Below are 12,086 nucleotides of genomic sequence, written 5' to 3'. Positions count from 1 at the left end.
AAGCAAAACCAGGCGAGGAAGCGATGGCAGCACGGTGACGAGAGTCATGAGGACATAGACACGGACATAGACTTCTCACAAACTATGAGCCGAGCAATGTGCCCCGGCAATGTGCACATCATGCTGATGTGCTCTGCATGAGTTCTGCATGGTCAGCTGTGCTGATCAGCTCGCCATGCTGGCCAAACAGGAAATGAAATGCAAAAGTTCGTGGGCCTTTTCCTGTCTACCTGGCCAGTGCATCTGAGTTGAGAGTGCTGTCCAGAGCAGTCACAATAGAGCACTCTGGGATAGCTCCCGGAGGCCAATACCGTCAAATTGCGTCCACACTACCCCAAATTTGACCCGGCAAGGCCGATTTCAGCACTAATCCCCTTGTCGGAGGTGGAGTAAAGAAATCGATTTAAAGAGCCCTTTAAGTAGAAAAAAGGGCTTCATCGTGTGGATGGGTCCAGGCTTAAATTGAGGGAACGCTGCTAAATTCAACCTAAAATCGTAGTGTAGACCAGGCCTCAAAAGAAGGCAAGTCCTATCACAATAATACACCTTTTGTATCCAATTATAACATGCTAGACACCAAGTATATATGACTATTTCCTGACCCTGCTGGGCAGATAGTGTAGTTGTACTCTGAAGCATGACATTTAATTACTCACATCACAGTCTTGGCTTGCTTAACAATGATTGTTACTGATTCCCATAAAGTCATCCAGCCCTTCTTTTACATCAGCCACTTTGTCTTAGTGTTCTCCTGCAGCTGAGAGTTCCACAGGTTGACTGACTGTAGGGTGCACAAAGCAAATACTTGTTTTAATGGCTCTAAGTGCATAGCCATTGAATTGCAATACTATTTTGTGCCTGTGTCCTTGACCTTCTTTCCTTTTGTTCTGTGTCCAGGTCCTTTGGTGTGTTGCTGTGGGAGATATTCTCTCTTGGATATATGCCTTATCCTAGCAAAAGTAACCAGGAGGTTCTGGAGTTCGTAACAAACGGAGGAAGGATGGATCCACCCAAAAACTGCCCTGGCCCTGTGTATGAAACTAACTCATTTTGTGCATGAACACTCTGCTCTGGCCAGAAGTTTATTACCTTTACCACCATATATTTAATGACTGTCCTTAATGAACTCAAGTTCCAGAGACTTTTTCCTTACTGGTAATGTTATCTGTCAGCCCTTTTAGGTTAGCAGTGAGTGCCCTCTGGGGAAGTATTGACCAGTGGCTAGTGCGTTAAAAAATATCGGTCAATAGCTCTGTCCTTCAGATCAGATGTAAAACTGCAAGTTCTGACCACCTCTGGCCATTAAAGATCCCTGGTGTTGCTCACAAGTAGCAAAGCCTTGGCTCAGTTAATTAGGTTCTAACCTGCTTACAGTAAATTCCCTGTGTGGTTTCAGTTGGGGCTAGGTCATTTTTCTGAAGTGTCGCTGGATTCCACCCCACAGGTGGCGGGTGAAGCAGTCCATCTACCTGGATGGCCTGATTTTCAAATAAGCTGTAGGGGCTCAGTGCCTTTGAAAATCAGTTCAATAGTGTTGGGACCCTCTGGAATAAAAAGTAGCGCACAATTATCACTAGAGCTCTTGCAACGCAGCGGCTTCCAATTTAGTTTCTCAAGGCAATGCTTCCCTGAGCAGTCACCAAGGGCAGTGTATGACAACAGCAGGTAACATCCTGTCTTCAACTGAATGGCCCACCTGAGTCTGGGGGGAAAAGGAACACCATGGTTTGGAAGGAATATTTTCAAAGGACGTATGGTAGAAGAGACTCCTGGCAAGGCAGCTGTGTGGGAATTCCCAACCCACTTCTTTGAATCCATACCCCCATGCTTATCAGTTTGATTTCTAAACGGGAGTTGGAGCAGCTTCCCTCTCCGTAGAGGTGTTTTTTCCCCAATACCACACACAATGTTTCAAGCGTGTGGGAAGTGAGGAGGGGATTGGATGGAAATAGCCACTTTGTTAGGTCTTCCCTATATGTAGCAAAGGCCTGATTTTTTTCACCAGTGGTGTCAATTTCACAACATGCTCCTAACAGCAGCATTTAAGGGTATATTTGGCCCTTGAGGGGCACTGTCTGCATGCGGATAGAGAGTGGTATAGGACCCTACACTTGAACCCACAGCAGGATGGACTTTTTCACTCATTGTGGAAGGTGACAATGAACACTTGGTGGGCTGGTGGGTACTAATGGACCATGGTGAACTGAAGTCCATTAACTACCAAACGCATCTTCCTTTTGCCTTCCTGCTTTTCATGATTTTCTCTCCTTCTGCTGTTGTAGGTATCGTATAATGACCCAGTGCTGGCAGCACCAGCCTGAAGACAGGCCAAACTTTGCCATAATACTGGAGAGGATTGAATATTGCACCCAGGTATTTGTTCTTTCATCTTTCAGCATAAGACACCCAGTGGGCAGTACTGCACTACTGCAGTGAGCTCTAAACACACATGTTGTGTTAGCCTGAAATCAGTGTCATGTAGTAAACTGAGGTGATGGATCCTCTCTGCCCTTCAGAAACACATGCTTCCATCTCACTGCCCAAAGAGAGGGTGCTCCTCACTGCCCATGTACGCACCCCACATAGGAGAGGCCAGCCATACACAGGTATAGCAACTCTGTGATTGCTGTTTCTACATCAAGGTACAGTTCCCCAGCAAGCCAAAGGCCTGAGCCAGTCCACCAGGTTGCACTCAAGCACTTGCACTCCTTTCTTCCCTAGCTGTGCTGCAAGGGGATTGCCAGATAACAGCCACTTTGCACATTTTAATTCTTAAGACGTTGACCAGTACTGAGCAGGGATGGATCTGACCCAGGGCACCAGTTCCAGTAGACCCCTTGAATTGTGGAGAGGTTTGGATCCAGACTGAAATTTCTTGGTTAGAGCCAAGATGGATCTGAACTGGAACACTGGATGCAGTGATGAACTCTGGGGCAGTCTGGATCCAGAATCCGATTACATTTCTTAACTTGAGCCCATCTCTAGCCTCATGTGTTATAGGGCCTCGGACCTGGCCCATTTGGAGAAGACAATTGGGGACTGCAGTGCTGTAGGAGCTAGGAGCATTAAGGTCAGGCAGAGGGATTGGGTTGGGTCTCCTGGCCTGAACTTGATTTCCCTTTTTAGTACATAGCTCATTAACCCAGCTCTTCTAGTCTAGTGGTCTCGCAAATGAAGCAGTCAGGAAAATGTTGGCTTGCAAACTTTGGCACAGACCTGCACAGACCAGACAGCACGTCATTTCACCACGCTGAGCTTCAGTTTCCCCATGTGTAAAATAGGGCTGGTACTGATCCACCCACTGGGGTGTTGTGAGCTACGTTCCCTCTAAGGCGCACAGCTGTGCAAGAGGCCATCAAAGGCCGCACACTTAATTGGCAGAGCCACACAGGCATGCACATTCCACACAGGTGGGCCTGGAAGATGGCAGTGAGGTGAGATGGGGACTAGGGAGTAGGTGGGGGCAGTGGGGTGAGGTGGGAGGTGGTGATAGGGAAGCTTGGGGCATGCAAGGCTGTGGCGACTCCTCCAGCCCCAGGGCTGTGGCATGGCAAGTAGAGACATCTCTGTCCCCCAGCCCTGAGGCTGCAGTGGGGAGAGGCACCTCTCCCTCCCACTCCGGTGCTGCGGCGGGGCAAGATGCCTCCCCTCCAGCTCTGGCACTGGAGCTGCTGCAGCAAGAGAGGGCTGGGAGGAGTCCTCTCTCCCTGCCACAGCTCCGGGGCAAACCCAAACCTCTCATTCCCAGCCCCATCCCAGAGCCTACACCCCCAGCCGGAACCCTCACCCCCCTACACACACCCTAGCCCCTGCCCCAGCCTGGAGCCCCCTCCCACACTGCGAACCTTTGGCCCCACCCCCGCCACACATTACTTTCATATTGGTGCACATAATAAAATTCATTCTGCACGTGGGTGGGAAAAATTAGAGGAAACACTGTGAGGTTTAATCCATTAATTTTTGAAAGGTGCTTTTAGATCCTCAGGTGGAGATGTTAACTCCAGGTTTTGTGATTGGTTTTTTGGTTGTCTATTACTAGTAAGCAGTTGACCAGCTTTCCACACTTTTACGGCTTTCTGGGTAACATTTTCAAAAGCGCTTAAGTCCCATTGAAATGCCAAAATTACTTAGGAGCCCGATTCCACTGAGGCGTATGCTCCTAAGTGGCTTAGGTGCTTTTGAAAATGTTACCCTGAATGCCTAGAGTCCCCACCCTGCACCACATTGCTGCTACATTTTCACAGCTGTAACTGCTTCTGCATTACAAGAGAATGTTATGAACTCTGTGTTCCAATCTGTATCATCCCAACATTCTCCTTGCAGTTTCAGCTGCACATGGGAATTCTTCTTCACTAATGTGCCATGTTTCTCAATGCTGGTAAAAAAGGCTGTCACGTTCCACCCCAGTGGTAGTTGCACTTCCCTGGGATTCCTTTTATAAAGTTTGGGCTCCTCTGTGGCAAAAGATGCTCTTTGGATACAGGACAATTATTATAAACAGGAGGCAATTGGCAACAATGCCTGAATATCAGCAGTGGCAAAAGCGATTGAAAGAATCTCATTGTTCTCCCCTCTAGGATCCTGATGTCATCACCACTGCTTTGCCTGTGGAATATGGCCCATCCATTGAGGAGGAGGAGAAGGTTCCAATGCGCCCAGAAGACCCCAAAGCAATCCCTCCTCTGATGGTCTCCCCACACCAAAAGAGAGAGGGTGACAAGCAGGCCCTGCCTTCTCCACCCCCTCTGCCTTCAGCCGTCACAGCTGGAAAACCTTTGGCAAAAGTGGCAGCCCCCGAGCCTCCGGTTCCTGTTAATGTGCGATCAGCCCTGGAAGGGGGACACATCAACATGGCTTATGCGCAGTCCACCGCGGCTTCTGACCTTCAGAAAGGCAGGGGGTCCAGAAATAAGCCCACTAATCTCTGGAATCCAACATATGGCTCCTGGTTTGCAGAGAAGCCTGTCGTCAAAAACAGTTCTCTGCTGGAGAAAGAGGTGTCCGAGAGGGAGAATGTGGGGCATGAAGGAAACTGTACTGTGGGGCCCGGTGTTGTGACTAACAGGCTGCCAGGCTCCTCTCTGCTCTTAGAACCGTCTTCACTAACGGCCAGTGTGAAGGAAGTGCCTCTCTTTAGGCTCCGCCACTTCCCCTGTGGGAACGTCAACTATGGCTACCAACAGCAGGGCTTACCCCTGGAAGCCTCTGCCCCACCTTGCGCTAGCAATTATGAGGACGCTGTCCATAGAAACAAGGGCCACGTAGCCCATCAGGGGCCTTGAGAGCCCTCTGCACTCTTGACTCTCATTCTGTGTGGCTCTTGAGCTTGGAGCATATTGTCCTTGTCATCGAGAGAGAGCAGACAGCGCTAACTTTCATTATGTGCCAACTAGCTCTAAAGTGCCACCCTTTGAGGCCGTGTTTTCAGATAACCCACGAAGCTTCAACTCATCGGAGCCTCTACTACTACTACGAGAAAGGGGGGATATTAACGTTAACTGCAAGGCCCAGCTTTCGGTTGCATAAACTTATATGCATGGTCATTGTCGTGTCGTGCCCTTCCCTGTGCGCTTCTTCTCAATTGTGTATGCTCCGCTTAAATGTAAGGTCAGGCTTCACTGCCTGAGTATTTCATGTTTGGGGTTTTCCTTGCCAAGCTACTGGTTGCTGTGGAATGGGACACTTGAAATCCCCTATGGATGGCAGAGGTTTGAGGTGGCTTGGGAAAGAACCATTCATTCAAAACAAAAAGGATAAAACACCTTTGAATGAAGACACCAGGGAACATTCCCAAGTTGCGTTACAGCTGTAACGTAGCCTGCACCAGCCCTTGAATATGCAGTAATTACGGTATCATTGGCAGGGCAATGGAAGGATGCCAGTCACACTGTCTGGTTTGTTAGTAAGATGGGAAGTTAACTAACTGTAGAGGAAGAGAATGAAGTGCAAAAGGAGGAGGATTTATATTTTTTTCAGACCCAAAGCCAAGGATGGCACTGGCCCTTTAAAATTCTTTCTGTACTATAGAAAGGAAGCACCATGTTCTACAGGAACAACTTCTTGTTCAGTGGAATTCAGGTGGAATTTTACAGGGCCAGTCTTGTGTGAGAGAGAAGTTACAAAGGCCTTTACAGTGAGAAGTCACCAGTAAATGGAAATACAAAGGTCTGAAATGCCCTTTACTAATGACTCCAACCAGAAGGCTTGACTTTTGACCCGCATCTGGATTCTAGGCAGTGTCTGCATTTCACGGGTTCATTACCCTTGTTTCTTTAACCGAATTCTTGTATGCTAGTCCGTTAAAAACCCAAAGCTGCACTGCTGCTTTCTGTACACCTTGTGCATGCAGCGGGTGTTGTTACAATATACACAGAAGAATTGAATTCATTGTAAAGATGTACGTTAATAATTTACAATATACTGCGCTGGGGCTGCTGAAGTAGCAGTGCTGGCTAAAATATACGGTGCCTATTTCCATAGCACTAGGTCTATCGGAGCAGCAGCAAAGGCATATAGACAAGATGGGTCTGCATCCAAGACCTTTAACTTTGGGGGGAGTGGTTCAGCATCCAGTCCTGGATCCAAACTTTGCAGTAAAATCTCTAACGAAAGAAACCAGAGCCCCAGAACAAAACACCCCAGGCTTTGGGGTGTCAGAAAAGGATCCAAAGCTGAGGACTATGAGCTGAGACCCTCATCTTTAAAGTGAAGTTCTTGTCTCTGCTCTGCCTTCCCCCACCCCTCTGGTCAATAATGCTGACGTCTTAGTAGCGTAATGTTGAAATTGTGCATCAAACTTTTTTTTAATGAGGCTTATGTTAGCAGATCTGAGTTGTGAACTGTAATGATTCTGTGGGTGCTTTGGACTTCACTCATCTGCTACTGGTATGTCGCATGTCATGGCTGCATGGATTTCATGGCTGCAGTGGGGGCCAGAACTCAGGACTGACTGTGGCAAATATAGAGGCCTCGTCCACTTGAGCTAAAAGGATAGTTGTGAGTTATAAGCGTATTGGGGTGTCTAATCCTCTCGGTGGCTTGCTTACGGACACTGGAACAGGGCTGCCATTCCATCTAGCTTAGCACTGTTGCATTCACACTACTCTTGCTACTACAAGACGAGAAGAACTCTTCTACTGTCTCAGGAAAGACAATGTGTTCCATGGGAAAACAATGACTGAGCTTTACTGTGTACCATCAAGGCTGGTTGCACTGCAATATTATCCCTGTGGAACTGAAATTTTCTTTAGACATTTCAGCTTTCTTTTCCTTTTTCACAAAGGGTCCAGATTAATTTTTTTCAAGCAGATCCCAGAGGAAAGCTTTTTGCTTTCTCTCACTCCTTTCAAGGCAAGAAACCGCTCTGAGTTTTCACTGCTCTACCAGCATGTATAGCTGAGGGCAGAACCGAGTCTGCGTAGTTGTATGGTCTTAAAGGAGCATAGCTGAAATCTTAATAACCTGTGTGTGTCAGGTTCAAGCATATTGCTCTACAGATCTGGAATTGCCTGACCGTGCAACTCCAGTTACTGTAAGTTTTCCAATTGCTGCTGTTAAAGGAAGATGACCAGATGCCTGGGTAGCTTTTTTTCCTCCTCCCCAGTCACGGGGAGAGCACAGAGACATACTGATTGCTTTTCTGCCTCTGGCTTGTGGTGTGCATCTATAATTTTACTGTTGGGGGGGGGTCACCTTATATGTGTGAGTCTCACAATGAGAGCTAAAACCATTACTACCATTTACAGCTGGCCCACATGAACAGCATGTTTTGGTCAGTGGAAAATGGGGAATTGTAATTCAGAATTGCTGACAATATTTTCTTTTACCATACTTGGCGAGACTGTGGTGCCTCTTTGAAGATCTCATTCTACACTAACCCCGGCTAGTTCTAATGAAATCTTCCTTTTGATAGTCTCTGTGCAAAGTGCTTTGGGCTAGGACAGTGGTGTTCAGCGTGGCACTAGGCTTAGGAGCTGTTGAATCAAGACCAGGTTTAGGGCAGAGGTTGAATGGTGTGGAGCAAGATTTCAGGATGAGATTTCGGCCCAAATGTCAGAGTCGGCATTTCTCATGAGGGTTCCATTATCTTGCATAATCAGTTTCAGACACATCCACATGGTCAGAAATGAGCTGCTTTTGTAGTGTTGGAGCCAGTGCAGCCATGGAACCACAGAGGTAGGTCTGAATTCTGCTCCTGACATACTTCTCCTGGAAGAGTTCAGAACATGGAGTTGTGGCTTATTTCTAATACAAAAATCTCATCCCCTCCCTCCCAACCCCTTTTATGAGTGCTATACCCACAGAACCCATTCCAGTGTCGCTGTGCTCACGTCCCACCCCCCTTGCTGGGTTAGTGAAAACTCGGCATTGCCCTAGTTCTCTGTTCCAGTGAGTATAAAGCCATTTACCAAATCATCTTCTTTGGGAGCCCTTGTGTGCCGTTCAGTATGCTGCATGGGGCAATGCCTGTCACGGTGACCTCCAGCCTCGCACTGTGTGGCTCACATTCTGCCCTGTGCTACACATATCCCCCCAGCCCCTCATCAAAGGCAGAGACTTGCATTCATGCTCTTAAACCCATTGCTTAATTGTAAGCCGCTCTGTAGTCTTGCTACCAGTGTGTTTGCAGGAGCAGGGCTTTAATCCCTGCACACGAACCCCAGTAGTTGGGTAATGAAAGGAAACTTCTGCCTGTTTGCTCTGTGACATTTCACACTCCCAGTAGTGCACCAAGGCCTGCTCACTTTAAATTTTTAATGATAATAATCCTGTCTAAAGGGATTGCAAGATGGTGTGGTAATAGCTCTGCTTCACTTGGATTATCACTGCTCTGCTTAGTGACATGATCTGCAGAAATCAGTTCAGACAAGGAATTAAAAATGCAATGGCTCAGGACATGCATAACAAGTTAAGTTCTTTCCTAGCAGGTGAGAAGGGCAACTTAGCAGCCTGGTTTGTTACGTTTGTCGCCACACAGAACTACAAGGGCAGCAGGATGAAGTTAGCTGAACACATGAATGGGATGAAAAACAGCAGCTGGAGAGCTCAGTGTGTGCATGGTGGTGCACTGATTGTTAAAAAAACCCTGAATACCCACCAAAGTATTTTATTTTAGCTATTCTCCCCCCCCCCCCCAGTCTCCCTTGGAGGATCTGATGCTATTCAGTGTTCATAAGCCTAATGCTGATCCTACAGCATTAAGCTTAATTCCACAGTCTTTTCACTGGTTACTCCAGCTGTATACCAGTAACAGAAGCAGCCTTATCCCACTAGTGGGGGTGGGGGGTGGAGAATTGTATGTAGAGGGGGAAATTGAGGGCTTGCTTCAAGCAGGCTCAATTTTAAATGCCTGATCATGTGAGCTCACATGATTGGAGCACTTTAGACATGTCATGTCTCCAGGGAGTCCCATCTAAAACACTAGAATCTATTTTATGCTTGTAACAAACTTTTGTCCAGAACCACAGGCAGAGTGTCTAACAGTTATATAAAATGTTCATGTACATAGTATTCCCCAGTGTGGGCCTTGTGAGTCTACTATAAACTATCTCATTGTAAATGTCTTCATTTGGATATCATATGTAGCTACCTTTTTGCTACAGTGAAATGTAGGTAGCACGACAGCCTATATGACATGCAGGCTGATGGAACAATAACTACAGCATTGCAGTAGGACATTTAACACAAACTGGCTAAAGCCCATGTGGCCTAGACCTAGGCAGTAGTGGTCTCTTGTAGGACCCATGCACCTCATTAGAGTTGTAGGTTCAGGCAGCAATAAGGTGAATTACAACAAGGAGAGGAAGGGGCTATGGCAGTGTGAGAGGGGGACATGGGCCAGACAGCACAGGGTAATGGCCTTCCTCTGCCTTTAGGTTGCTCCACTTCCTGCTGGAACTGACAGGGAGCTCATTGGCAAGTTTACTTAAGGCCTCACACCTTGTTTCAGGTAGCTGATTTCAGTTTAAAAATGGTGATGGCTTCAGTCTGTAATGAACCAGTCAAGTGGCACATCCACCTGTAGCACCACCCACTTCCCTTGCTGTGTCTGGGCAAATGTGGTGCATTGTCACAAGCCTCTGTGGTCTCATTTCTGCAATGCATGACAGGATTAGTCTATTGTCTTAACAAGAGTTTGATTTTTTGCAAGCCTGGTCATGGAGCTGACACCATCAGCTTAGGGAAAAAAAAACCTTGAAAAACTAATAGTATAAAAATCGTTTACAGAGATAAAAGACATCACATGTTGCCTACCCCATATTCCTCAAAGGAGCATATCTGCATCCAGCTTTTCTGGTCTGTAACCCTGCTTCATTAGAATGTCTATCACAGGTACAGCAGCTTATGCAACACTATGTGTAAAGGAAGGGCCTATGCACTTCAGGGATATTAAAAGACATACTAATATATGGTCATTGAGTATTTTGTATTGACTAGTGTATTTGTATTGTAAACAAGTGTAGTGAACCAAACAGCATGAAGATAAATAAAATGACAAACTAACTCCAGCTGTTGGGTCATATATTGAAATCTCTACCATCATCATCATCTCAACATCAGTTCATCACCCCTGGCTTGTAAGCTGAGGATGAACTATTGTCATGACTAGGCTTAGAATAACTTCACCTAATATTTCAACTCCTACCTGAAATTCGGAGCAAGTCATGTTAATCTCCTTGCAGGCTCACTGCAGTAGCTATTTAGCAAAGTAAATGTGTTTTAAAGTTCATGGTGTTTTTTTTCTAGTGGAAACAAAGTTGTGTAAAAAAAGCTATGCACGCGCACCAGATAAAGATGAGACAGTGAGGTTAATGACTCACTCAAGGTCATATAGGAAGCCCATCAGAGTCATGACTGACACTTGTATACCACTGGAGAGCTTCTGGCTGAAGATTTCCTATTGCTTTAGAAAAGGTTAAATATCATCCCCCGATTGTAGACCGGGAAATAGAGCACAATAGGGCAAGTGACATGCCTAAAAATCACAGAGCCAGATTCAATCTCAGTCTTCCTGCCATCACTGGCCTTCAGCCTTGACACTGCAGAGAGATTAACTATGCCCCTGCTGATCATTTTTGGCACAAAGAACAGGAAAGCCAGGCCCTCCAACAGTGGGCACCAGGAGTAGCTGCGCCTTTGCACAGATGAACCACAGCACCTGAACATTAGCCTCATTAGCAATGAAAAGAGTGGACAAATAACCTAAGCCACCAGGACGTTATTTCAGACATTGCACTATCCAAAATGGGTGGAGGGAGAGAAAAACAAGACCACTTTAAGTGATGTATACACTTTGTTTGGCAGCTTGCAATTCTATACCATACAGCAAGATAATAAACTGCATCAAGATACAAAACCGGTTTATATATTAGAGTTGCCATTTCTCTATCCTATTTACATAATTTGTAAGGGAAAAAAAAGGACACATTTTGTGACACACTCCCCCAAAAGCAAATGATCTTTAAAAGAATGGGCATTAATTAATCAAAGATCCATGAATACTGTGTTAATTACAGGGGGAAAAAAAAGATACCTATAGATATAAAAGATGGAAGAAACAGATGTTGGACATACAGATGTTCAGAACCTTGCTAACTTCAAATACAAAGCTATAAATTAAACAGTTTATAATAAAATGTGTACATTTACAAATTTTATCTTCAGTTAAAAACTTCCATAGATCAGAATACAATATGCAGCCTTTTTTAATAGTTCAGGAAAAATAGCCATATTTAAAATACATTGTATAAGCTGCACAATGTCAGTCTAAAAATAGGATACTACAAATGTAATTTAAAGCACTGTACATTTCTCACCTAAGTGAAATGCAACAAACAGCTCATTCAGAAGTGTCAAACCATGTTACTGTTTGAAACCTGTATACTTGCACTAAAAGGTATGAATACATGCTAGACATGTTATGTATTTTAGCTGTTCAAGATGTATGTGAAACAAATTCTAAAAACACTGAGTTTATTTAAAAAGGCTGAGACAAATCATGTTGCAACCAAATAATCAAAATAGAAGTGTTACCATGCTACATCTAAAAAGACTCATAGGCAATTTTTGAATTTTATAAATGACCA

The 12,086-nt window shown here is 45.5% G+C and overlaps 1 protein-coding gene across 1 annotated transcript in view; it reads left to right on the top strand.

Moving 5' to 3' along the window:
- Positions 1-10,600, top strand: part of ALK (ALK receptor tyrosine kinase) — a 576,734-nt gene extending 566,134 nt beyond the window's left edge. The window contains exons 27-29 of the mRNA XM_045010420.1: positions 898-1,032; positions 2,283-2,373; positions 4,578-10,600. Coding sequence (XP_044866355.1) covers positions 898-1,032; positions 2,283-2,373; positions 4,578-5,282 — 931 coding nt within the window. The 3' untranslated portion in view covers positions 5,283-10,600. The remainder of the gene's footprint in view (positions 1-897; positions 1,033-2,282; positions 2,374-4,577) is intronic.
- Positions 10,601-12,086: the final 1,486 nt, after the last annotated feature.

This window comes from Mauremys mutica, chromosome 3 (assembly GCF_020497125.1).
Source record: "Mauremys mutica isolate MM-2020 ecotype Southern chromosome 3, ASM2049712v1, whole genome shotgun sequence".
Taxonomy (NCBI): domain Eukaryota; kingdom Metazoa; phylum Chordata; order Testudines; family Geoemydidae; genus Mauremys; species Mauremys mutica.
Note: the sequence above shows the minus strand (reverse complement) of the source record. Positions and strands in the feature narration are given on the sequence as shown.